Genomic DNA, 12,269 nt, shown 5'->3' with positions numbered 1-12,269 from the left:
AGTACATGTAATTTTATGACTCTTATTACATGTTTATTTATGTCAAAGTTTAACATGGCATTTTTCGCTTCCGTCTGGGAAATTATTCCCTCTGGGAAATTATTCTTTTTTGAGATGTTGTATATTAAAGGCTTGCTTGTATACATCACCATTTTATTTCACATCGTACAACGCATGGTCGGCTGATACGTGGTAAAATGTCCTTACTACTAAACAGGATGATGTCATCTTTAGGGGTTTGACACATGTCATACCACTCTTGGGGAGGTGGTGTTTTCCCTGGTTTCGTCCTCCAAATTCAATTGGTGTTTCTTACAGGGGCGATTCCCTTCTCTGTTGCAGTCCACATTATTGACATGGCTCAGAGAGAGGAAAAATAAAGAGCTTGAAGAAACAGGTTTCCCTGGCCCACACTTGAAAAGTAAGACTACAGTGGTACCTTGGTTCTCGAACTTAATCCATTCCAGGAGTTCATTCGACTCCCCAAACCGAAAACCAAGGCGTGGCTTCCGGTTGGCTGCAGGAGTTTCCTGCATCAGACATTTGGCTTCTGAAAAACGTCGGCAAACCGGAGGATAAAGCTAATGATGGCTGCCTTTACTACCACAGAGGGAGAGCACATTTGGGAATTACAGATGGGGACAATGCTGTGCTAACAGAATGTTGGACTAGGTGAGCTACTGCCCTGATCTACCACAGCTTTTATGTTCATACTTAGAGTAGCATATCACTGATTATTTTTTAAAAAATACAATTTCTCTAGGAATTCTTTAATGCTGCAATCATCTTGGCTGACAGGTCACACTTATAATGATAGGTAAACAAGGTAAAGGTAAAGGACCCCTGGACGGTTAAGTCAAATCAAAGGCGACTCTGGGGTTGTGGCGCTCATCTTGCTTTCAGGCCGAGGGAGCTGGCGTTTGTCCACAGACAGCTTTCTGGGTCATGTGGCCAGCATGACTAAATCACTTCTGGCACAACGGGACACTGTGACGGAAGCCAGAGTGCACGGAAACGCCGTTTACCTTCCCGCCACAGCAGTACCTGTTTATCTACTTGCACTGGTGTGCTTTTGAACTGCTAGGTTGGGCAGGAGCTGGGACAGAGCAACAGGAGCTCACCCCATTGCGGGGATTCGAACTGCCGACCTTTTGATCAGCAAGCCCAAGAGGCTCAGTTGTTTAGACCACAGTGCCACCTGCGTCCCTACTTATAATGATATTGTTGGCTTACCATTGGAGTTGTCACCATGTGCCACTTGAAACAGAAGAGTGGCTGTGTGTACTTTAGTTTCGGTTACCATCATAATGTATTACAGAATTATTACAGCTTTGGGCATATTACCATAACATAGCAACACGAAACCGTCATTCGAAAGAGTTCACCATGTTCCCACTTCCATATTTCCTCTCTGTCTGTCGATAAAAATGTTTAAAGGGAAGGGAAGTAATTTTGATTTCTTTTTTTTTTTACTTAAAGCTCCAAAATTTCTGTAGCCAGTATCATGCATCTTTTATAAACTTTGACCAACAGAATGCTGGCTGTTTCCATGGGCATAGCCAAGAAGGGGGGGGGGGGGAATTAATCAAAATCAATACAAATCTGAGGTTCTGTCCCCCTTCCCAAAATCCTGGCTATGCCCATGGCTTTTTCCCTTTCAAAACCAAAGAATTGCAGTGTTGTGAGGGGTAGAGTACCGAGTTCAGGAACGACAAGGCAAGTAACATATGGCTTAATATAAAAAAACTCAACCTCCGCCAACTTCTCTAGCTGTTTCATATTTTATATGTCTTGGAAGAGACTTGATAGAAAATAACTATGGGGCGAACAAGGCTTGTTCTTCACTCATATTCAATATACCACAAACCCTGGAAAGAGATCAGTCACAGTGTAACATTTCCCCCTATCATTTTTTAACCCCTTCGTAAAAAAAACCTATTACAAATAGGTCACCTGACTCCCTACCTTCATGCCCTTTCAGCACCCCTGGCTATAAATAAATATAGCTATTTTTATACATGATGAGGTTTGCATCAGCTGTCTTTACAGTTTCCTAGAGCATATATAATTGTGTCCTTTGCCCTTCCTGCAGTTCTTTCTTTGCCATTTCCCCCTCTGCTGTACTAAAACACAGTTCTTTCCTTTCTTTGAAAGACGTGACGGCTCTTTCACCCAGTTCGTGAAAGCAACATGGTCTCCATTGTTCCATCTGAACTGGCCTGGATTTCTTCTGTCGTTGAAGCCTGTAACAAATTCAGATGTGCAAGTTGACCATCATATAATTGACAAAGTGTTCAGAACAACTTGACCAGTCTCTCACAAATATTCTTAGGCTGCATACATACCCAGACCCTCCAAGTGTCCCTGTTTTCCAGGGACAGTCCCAGATTTACAAAAACTGTCCTCGTTTCTGAATTGAACCTGTAATGTCTTGCTTTTCCTTAGGAATAATTTTCCTTATTTTTACTGGAGAAATGTTGGAGGGTGGGCAGTTATGAGACCCCCAAAGCTAAGCAGATAAGGACCTATACAACCTTTAGAAGACATCTGAAGGCAGCCCTTTATAAAAACAAGGTTTAAAAAATATTTAGCGCTTTATTATGGTTTATATATGTTGGAAGTCACCCAGAGTGGCTGGGGCAACCCAGCAGATGGGTGGGGTATTATTATTATTATTAAATAGGATGTCCCTATTTTCATCAGAGAAATGTAGAAGGGTATGCATACCATACATTTAAAGCACATTCACAGAATCCTGGGAACGGACATTTGTTAAAGGTGATGGGAATTGTAGCTTTGTGGGGGGATAAATGACAGTTCCCAGAATTCTTGGTGGATGGGTAATCTGAATGTGTTTCAAACGTATGGTGTGCTTGCAAATCCAAAGAACGGGTTATACATTGGGGGTGCTTTCTTGTAAAAACAAACTCCAATTTAAAACGTAAAACTAGCAGGGGAAATACGACAGGCAAAGTTGCTTTAAGTGTAGATTTAGTACCTGTAATAGGGAACTACAACAACTGGCTCCAGCTACTGACCCTTGGCCAGGGCTGTGATGCCATCTGGTTAAGGCCTGCTCCCCGTTAGATCCTGAGCCATATGAAGCTGAGCCATGAGCTCTTAGGGCAGGAGGGAAAAGCTCCAGAAGAATGAAGCTGGCTGGGAGAAAGGCCAAACCATTGAAGAGCTCCAAGGACAGAGCTGGTGAGCTTGGAAGTTCAATGCCAGAAACCTGGAAGACCAGAAATTCACCTTCTACACAACAGCAGGAAAGATAATTTAAGCAGGGAAATGTTTTGAAAGAATGGTATTTGGAAATTACCATCCTAAAGACCAGGAGAGGAAAAAAATGTCAACCTTGGTGTTATATATTTTGAGGGAAATGTGGGCCAGAGGCTAATGAGTAGACAGTCTGTTGTACTGTATACCTACCTGTCCAGAAGGGTCTTCTTCCACTGAAGTCCCACAGCCACTGCATGTGTGTTTTAGAAGCCACACTTACTAAACTGCCATGGTACCTAAGCTCAGCAAAGGAGAGAGGGATTTTTAGACTCAGAATCATAGACTTGTAGAGTTGGGACCCTGAGGATCATCTAATCCAACCTCCTGCAATGCAGGAATATTCAGCTGTCCCATATGGGGATTGATCCTGCAACCCTGGCATTATCTGCACCACACTCTATAACCAACTGAGCTATCCAGAAGAAGCATCCGTTCTGCTGATAAAGGGGTGATGTACGGTTACTATATCTCAACGAGCTTATGGATAATGAACGTCAAAACTGAGAGACACTAAAACCCTTTTTTTTGGGGGGGGGGGAATATTGGGAAAGCATGCTGAGAAAAGATACACACAGTGGTACCTCGGTTTTCAGACATCTCAGAAGTCGAATGTTTCGGCTTTCAAATGCCGAAAACCCGGAAGTAACTGCTTGAGTTTTTGAATGCTTTTCAGAAGCAGAACGTGCCACGTGGCTTCCTTATTGGGTTTTCTGGATGTAAATGCTTCCGGAAATGCCTGCTTTGGTTTTCGAACGTTTTGGAAGTCGAACGGTCTTCCTGAATGGATTATGTTTGAAAATCAAGCTTCCACTGTATTGTGAGACAAGCTGTGATGTACATGTTACAGTGGTGCCTTGGGTTAAGAACTTAATTTGTTCTGGAGGCCCGTTCTTAACCTGAAACTGTTCTTAACCTGAGGTACCACTTTAGCTAATAGGGCCTCCTGCTGCCGCCGCACAATTTCTTTTCTCATCCTGAAGCAAAGTTCTTAACCCGAGGTAATATTTCTGGGTTAGCGGAGTCTGTAACCAGAAGCGTCTGTAACCTGAGGTACCGCTGTATAAGGTTCTATTTACAATCCAGAGGTACCAGTATCTACATTTTGTTAAACAAAGGGTGTGTGTGTGTGTGTGTGTGAGAAACTATGCTTAAGATGTAATGGCTTTGATCAAACAAACTGCAAAGAGAACTTTGGAATAGGGGTTTAACTACCTACGCTCTACACTGAAATCCCTCACATCATCCTCCCTAAACCTTTGCAAAAACAGATCTAACTTTGGTATTAACTTTTACTGGCAAGAGTATAATTTCTACAGTAACACACTGGATGCCACATTAAACAGCAGGGAACACATATATAAGAGCTCCTTACTGTTCCCTGCAATCCCGGGCAGCTACGGTCCACGTAACTTTTGGATCACTGATCAGGATGTAGCAGCTTCCATCATGATGGGTCCAACCGGGAGGGCAGGTAATCACATTAACACCCTAGAATTAGATGGTTTCATTTCAGTATGATTTCCTTCTGTGTTCCCACCGTCTGAAAGAAGTGTCCTTTGGAAGCTGAGCTAGCTCAGAGAATTTAGAAAATCTGGGCCGTGGCTGTTCCCTCAATGGCATTTGGATATCAGCTGGAGGGTTCAATCTCCTCTGGCTTTTGCCATGAGCCCCTCTGTCCTGCACCACTGCTTGCTTTCCCAAGTAACAACAACAGAATCATAGAGTTGAAAGGGACACCAAGGGTCATCTAGTCCAACCCCCTGAAATATATTCTTGAATGCTGCAGCAGTGACCCTAGAGATGATGATGATGATGATGATAATAATAATAATAATAATAATAATAATAATAATAATAATTATTATTATTATTATTATTATTATTATTATTATTATTATTATTATTATTTTATTTATATCCCGCCCTACCCAGCCGAAGCCGGGCTCAGAGTGGCTAACAACAATAAAAGTAACACAGCATTCTAAAATCAATTTATTCTAAAATCAATTCAAAATCAAATTAATGCCAACCATTGGGCTAGAGTTCTGTGAGGATTACCAAAGGAGGGGGTCAGACTGTGCCTTGGCCAAAGGCCTGGTGGAACAGCTCTGTCTTGCAGGCCCTGTGGAAAGATGTCAAGTCCCGCAGGGCCCTAGTCTCTTGTGACAGAGCATTCCACCAGATCAGGGCCACAGCCGAAAAAGCCCTGGCTCTAGTTGAGGCCAGCCTAACCTCCCTTCGGCCTGGGACCCCCAAGATATTTTTGTTTGAGGACCGTAAGGTCCTCTGTGGGACATACCAGGAGAGGCGCTCCCATAGGTACAAGGGTCCTAGGCCGTATAGGGCTTTAAAGGTTGTCAGGGGTCTTTATGTGGGGTTTGTGTGCTTTAAATGTATGGTGCGCTTGCAGCCCTAGTACAACAGAGGGACAAGGGAAACATGACCAAACAGATCCATTAAATCAGTTTATATATGTCTGTCTGCTTCTACAATCCTGCTTTTGATTTGCTGAAAACTGGCTATTTTGAGACAAATTTAAAGTTTGTGTTTTATTTATTTTATTTTCCTTTTATTTATTTTTTGAAAATAAACATTCGTCCAGCAGATTTCTACCTGGTCTGCATTACTCCACAGAGTCCAGGAATGACCATCACACTGAAACATCTTCTGAGTAATTCCTTCAAAATGCAAGAGACCCTTCAAATCTGGCGTGCATCTGTTTGGAAAGGAAAGGCTCTGGACCTGAAAGAAAAATGGATTTTTGGCAAAAAAAAGGACAAAACAATCAATTTTTATTTTTAGTCTCTGTCTCCAGCACTGCAAGCCAGTCTCTTGCATTTCTAATGCTAATGTTCTTCATAGCTTTTTAAAAACATTGTGCTGGACAGATTTTTGCTGATAAATGTTTGTACAATCTCAAATATGATATCCCTGAATAAATCAATGAAGATTTGTGATTCAGATCTTTCAGGGACATCCTTGGAATAGTCTCCACAACTTTATTGCTTTTACTGTTTTCTTAAGCTGAACAATTTGTTTTCAGAAGATACACATACATACACCTTATATATGTTTAATGTTGCTTTAAATATTCATCTTTTGGGTTTTTAAATTTTTCAGAATACTGTGCATAAACAAACAGGGAATAGAAGATACCGGAATGCTAGAGTCTGCTTGCGGAACTTCCATTTTCTCGAGGGGAGCCATATTTTTCCTTGGCTCTCTTTGGTTAATTACTGACATGGCTGCCATTTTGTTTTTGTTAGGCAATGGGATGTCATCCTCCACTTTGAGCACTGCCATCCCATGGTACTTGATGAGAAAGAATGACCAAACAACAAACAAACAAACAAACAAACAACAAAAACAGATAGAGAGAAAGGATAATTCCTCACTAGTCAGCTCCAAAGCTGTCTTTGTCACAGAACTAAAAAGAGAGTTTTTAAATAAAAGCTGTCTTTAAGGCTCAAATTACACATGACAACAGTTTGACCACATCTTTAAACTGGGTTTGCCCCAAATCATGTATAAAATGGAGTGAGGGCCCAATTTTAAGAAGAGCATGCAAATGGAGTTGCTAAACTCCTCACCCTGGTGGTCTACCATGTCGTCATTTTTCTGTCAGCTATATTCACTTTTCGCAGGAAAAGGAAGGGTTGTTTGGATATAGGAGCTGGGGGGAGGGGGAGAAAATAACTGCCCTTCTAATATATCATGTTTGCTCTTAAAGGAGCTAAACCTGGGCTGCACTTCTCACCTCCATCTTGTCTCAGACATGATTAGTGGCAGAGCCTCTTTAAAAACATTACCATCATGTGCAATTTTAGTTCAAAAGGAAAAAGGGTAAAATGGAATATGACTTTAAAATGGAATATAACTTTAAAAACTCAGTTACTATCAGTAATCAGGTTGTATATACAGGTAAGCTATAACAAAAGAAGGATTAAAGGTGTATGTTGCTGCAAAATCATGTTCTTACTTTAAAAAAGACACCAGTGCCATTTCTAAAAGTGAAAGAAGGACGAACCTGGAAGGAAAAGAAGATCGAATGTTCACAGCATTTCTTAATAAAGAAAGCAAAATACAATTTTTTGTACTTTAGTGAGATGGCGAGAGTGGAGGTGACAACCTGAGTGTCTATATCATCTATCATCTATCTATCATCTATCTATATCTATCTATCTATCATCTCTCTCTCTCTCTCTCTCTCTCTCTCTCTCTCTCTCTCTCTCTCTATCTATCATCTATCTATCTATCTATCTATCTATCTATCTATCATCTATCTATATCTATCTATCTATCTATCTATCTATCTATCTATCTATCTATCTATCTATCTATCTATCATCTATCTATCTATCTATCATCTATCTATATCTATCTATCTATCTATCTATCTATCTATCTATCTATCTATCTATCTATCTATCTATCTATATCTATCTATCTATCTATCTATCTATCATCTATCTATCTATCATCATCTATCATCTATCTAAGGCTGACTAATAATTCATCTACCTCACATAATGCAAAAAGGAAGAGGGGTGGGGTAGGGTACCCAGCCAGTCCATAGATCACAGGAGGTTCTACAGTAGAAGTTCTACCCATATAGCTCCCTATAGAGCTAAGAAGGGCAAATTGTGCCACAACTATTTGCAGCCCTCTAGAGAAATATCTGTAGAACAAACACATCCAGGTTAAGTAAAAGGTTAAGTAAGACGTAAGAAACTCAACCTCATTTGGGTATTAACCAATCTGTCCTAGGGAACATTCCAAATTCCAAAAGCAGGGGTGGTGATGATAGTGATTCTTACAATTCCATAACACTTAAACATCCTGTCTCTAATTTGGTTAGTTTTATAATCTGTTATCACTTGGGAGCAATTTCTCATTGCAAAGGCAGGCTTTTAATAATCCACACATCTACTGTATACTGTAGTTTTGAAAGTGGTTTGTCTGTCTGTCTGGCCCCCATAGGTTGGATGCCCCTATATTGTTGCCAAACTCAATTCGAGGTTGCCACTTTGAATCAAGGTGACAGACTGAACCTTTCAAAATTTTGCCCCGATTTTCACATCTGATTTCAAAATTTCTTAGAATTCCCATGCAATGCCAGTTTGGGGAAAAATTTGCACCCCAGGTGGCCATTATGTAGATCCCCAAACCCCAGGAAACATCTGCATAGAAAATTTGAAGAGAGCCTTATCTAGAATGGATTTTGCTCACTAGCTTCTTTCTTCCCACAACAAGACTTTAAATTTCCTAAAGACATGAAGGTGACATGGCAGAAGCATCATGTCATATGATGTGCATGTCAATTGCACTGACATCTTCGGTTTTTCAGACTTTGCCATTCTTTTTTTAAAAACCCTACTTCAGCAACATCTGTTTGACCCGTAGCAAGACAAAATAAATGGGTACACGAAGGCCAAGAGTGTCCTAGTCACAAAACCTTTGCTGCTCTTGACTGTCGTCTCTGACTGTTGCCAACCTAATCAGTGCTCAGTTCAAAACGAATCATTAAATCATGTGAGATATTCATACAGAAGTACATACACACAGACACCCCAACTTTGGAATAATTGTATCCTCCCACTGTTTGAGAATCAATCCTTACTATTTTGCCATTTCCAAGGGCTCTTAGCCGGCTCCTTCCAAGATTCACCGAGTTGAATTCTGGTAATTTGTCCCTTCTCTGCACTACCATCTCTTTGGAAGTGGGCAATGGGATCCCTTCCAAATGAACAGTGCCATGCCTGGAAGATGAAGAGGGGCCTGGAAGCAATGTTCCTTTCATCCATAAGTTGTGAATGTTTTGGCTTGAGGAGTGGAATGAGCTGCACTGACCTGAAAGCAAACAAGATGGCAGATGGTCAGTTCTTTTTATATAAAACAGATAGCTGGTCACATTGATGTGGGCGATGAAACAGCTTGTCATTAGGAGTAAGATGATTTTTCATCTGATGTTGATTTGTTGTTTTTCTTTTCTTAACTAGTCCTTGTTTCTGAACTTTATCTGCCAACTTAAAAGGAATTTTAGAAGTTCTAAGGAAGATATTTTTAAGCAACAACAACATCCTTTGTTTCTTATATTGCATACACACATAGACCAGAATCACGTTTCCGTGGTGGAGCAAAGGCCACTTATTCTTCTCCATCTGAGTGTACTTGATGTTGTTTGAGCCAGGCATCTGCAAGGCCACTGTGCACATCAATTGCTCAGGGGTTGCCCTCCCCATTTTATCCTTAGAAAACCCTATGAGGTAAGTCAGGCTCAGAGTGTCTGATGTATCCAAGGTCATCCAGTGAGCTCCATGGCCTCAGCAGGAAGTTGAACCAAGATCTCCCAGTACACTGGCTCCCAGTATGTTTCTGAGCACAATTCAATGTCTTGGTGCTGACCTTTAAAGCCCTTTGAAATGGTCTTGGCCCTGTATACCTGAAGGAGCATCTCCACCCTCATTGTTCAGCCCAGACACTGAGGTCCAGCTCTGAGGGCCTTCTGGCGGTTCCCTCATTGTGAGAAGTGAGGCTACAGGAAACTAGGCAGAGGCCCTTCTCAGTAGTGGCACCTACTCTATGGAACGCCCTCCCATCAGATGTAAAAGAGATCAATAATTATATGACATTCCATAGACATCTGAAAGCAGCCCTGTAGAGGGAAGTTTTTTAATGTTCGATGTTTTATTATGCTTTTATATTTGTTAGAAGCCTCCCAGAGTGGCTGAGGCAACCCAGTCAGATGAGTGGGGTACAAATAATAAACAACTTCTTCTTCTTCTTATCTACCTTGTCCTGGTGATTTTGGCTCGTGGACCAGATGTTCCCCAGCCCTGTCTTATTCCAAGTACCTTTAAACATGACACCACACTCTCTCTTCAAACTGAACCTGCAATACCTGGGTTTACATATAGTCAAGGCTGCTTTTTAGGGCATAGCATCCACAATGTGGTATACACAACAAGATAAAAAATGCATTAAGACATATTTAAAATAGCTTATCAATAAAGGTATCCACCGAAACTGTTCAGGGCCTCAAAGCTAGCTTTACTGTTAGGAACGGTGACCTGGAATAACTAGGTTTCTGTTCCTCTCTGTCTGGAGCTTGGCACTTCCTCCTGGCCATACCCCCTCACCAGCCCTGCCCCATGGTTTTGTCTAGCTGGAATGTGACCTTGAATTCCAACAATGCCTCTTCCTTGTCAGGGAAGCAGGAGTGTGTGTGTTTGTGGGGGGAGGGAACTAGCCTGCTATACAAAGTTAAAATTTACATTTGTTGTTTCGACTATTTTTGCCCCAACCCTGCTCACTATTGGCATGCGACTCTCAAAAGGTTGCTCCAAAGGCAATGTGAAAAGGTTCATCACCCCTAGCCTACATTCCTGGTGCCATTCACAAATACAGTGGTACTTTAGGTTACAGACGCTTCAGGTTACAAACGCTTCAGGTTACAGACTCTGCTAACCCAGAAATAGTACCTCGGGTTAAGAACTTTGCTTCAGGATAAGAACAGAAAACACATGGTGGTGGCGCGGCGGCAGTGGGAGGCCCAATTAGCTAAAGTGGTGCTTCAGGTTAAGAACAGTTTCAGGTTAAGAACAGACCTCCAGAACGAATTAAGTTGTTAAGCCAAGGTACCACTGTAGTTTGGAAGGGGTTTCTACATCTCAGGGAAGAGTATGGCAGATTCCCTCTGCCATAGACAAATGGTCTTTGGTCAGGCGAGGAGATGGAATGGGCCCATAATATAGCCTCATGCACAAAACAATGCCCATGCTTCAGAGTTACTGAGCTTCAGCTAATGTGCCCCTAATCCTGCTCGAGTTGTGGGTACATAACTACAGGTCTGAGTCAGTGGATAGGAATTTGCATTCCAACCCCACTTCAAATACAGATGGCACAACACAACCCTGTCCCCACTCTGAAGTACTGAAGGTGGGAACCACAGTGCACATCTTGCATTCAAATGTTTCACATGATGTAGATGCACAATTAGATGCAATACGAGATCAAGATTACCAGCCACACAAAAGAAACTGTTTACAGACACTTGTTTCTGCAAATTGGATCTCCCTTGCTCAACCGGAGTGCAAATATTTAAGGATCTTTTTTTAAAAAAAAACAACAACACCATGATGAGTCCCAGCAATTCTTTTAAAAATCAGCCATTTGTTTAAGCAAATGTGGGTTTTTTATATATAAACGATATGGCCTTTTAGAAAGATATGATAGTAATTAGGGACTTCCCCTGAGTACACTGCCTGTCCAAGAAGTGAAAAAGTTCTATAGTTAATAGAAAAGTGTGTGTGTGTGTGTGTGTGTGTGTGTGTGTGTGTGTGGAACTTCACTAGTTCCTCAAGAGGGGCTTCTCATGAAAGCAATGCTGCAAGCCAAAAATCAAACTCATCCATTAGGAAAAGCTCTCTTTTTGGGGGGGAGTGCTGTTTTTCCCTCTTGCTCTCGTTGATTCCTTCAAGCTGTGCTTCCTAAGCAGAAGAAGAATAGACATTGCCAGAGGAGGAAAGGTTTGAAACTGTCAAGGCTATTTTCTTTTTTAAATAAAAACATGAAGCATTTTGATCTGAAGGTAAGTGTTAGCAACAACATTTATGTGTTGAAAAATAAGTCGCTTATCAGCCAAGATTGGTCCAGATTTTATTAAGAAGATCAAAAGAGAATACCTCCTTTTGAGTCCAAAATTTTCACTGCAGCTTTTGTCCTACTGCCAAGAACAGCATTCACAGGAGAGATGAGAACCACTTCAAAGACCTCATCGTCTTCCTCTAATCCGTCATAGGTAATTGCTATATTCCACAGCTTGGTTGACATCCCTACCAGAAGTAAACATTTTAATTACACTTTAATTGCTTTTTCAATCAACCTAGGTGTCGAAGAAATATATTAATTAACATGTCTACAGCTACAACAGACTAGCTTGTATGTACCATTGTGCTCCTGCCCACTGATTGGACTCCTGTGGTTTT

The 12,269-nt window shown here is 41.3% G+C and overlaps 1 protein-coding gene across 1 annotated transcript in view; it reads right to left on the bottom strand.

Moving 5' to 3' along the window:
• Positions 1 to 1,456: 1,456 nt before the first annotated feature.
• FREM1 (FRAS1 related extracellular matrix 1) overlaps positions 1,457 to 12,269 on the bottom strand; it is a 78,628-nt gene continuing 67,815 nt past the window's right edge. Inside the window, exons 30-37 of the mRNA XM_083718136.1 lie at positions 11,967 to 12,116; positions 8,903 to 9,132; positions 7,262 to 7,309; positions 6,439 to 6,594; positions 5,896 to 6,024; positions 4,655 to 4,770; positions 3,433 to 3,518; positions 1,457 to 2,243 (exon numbers count right to left, since the gene is read on the bottom strand). Coding sequence (XP_083574262.1) covers positions 2,044 to 2,243; positions 3,433 to 3,518; positions 4,655 to 4,770; positions 5,896 to 6,024; positions 6,439 to 6,594; positions 7,262 to 7,309; positions 8,903 to 9,132; positions 11,967 to 12,116 — 1,115 coding nt within the window. The 3' untranslated portion in view covers positions 1,457 to 2,043. The remainder of the gene's footprint in view (positions 2,244 to 3,432; positions 3,519 to 4,654; positions 4,771 to 5,895; positions 6,025 to 6,438; positions 6,595 to 7,261; positions 7,310 to 8,902; positions 9,133 to 11,966; positions 12,117 to 12,269) is intronic.

Source organism: Podarcis gaigeae (assembly GCF_964106915.1).
Source record: "Podarcis gaigeae genome assembly, chromosome: 17".
Classification (NCBI taxonomy): domain Eukaryota; kingdom Metazoa; phylum Chordata; class Lepidosauria; order Squamata; family Lacertidae; genus Podarcis; species Podarcis gaigeae.
This window is presented reverse-complemented; position numbering and strand designations above follow the sequence as displayed.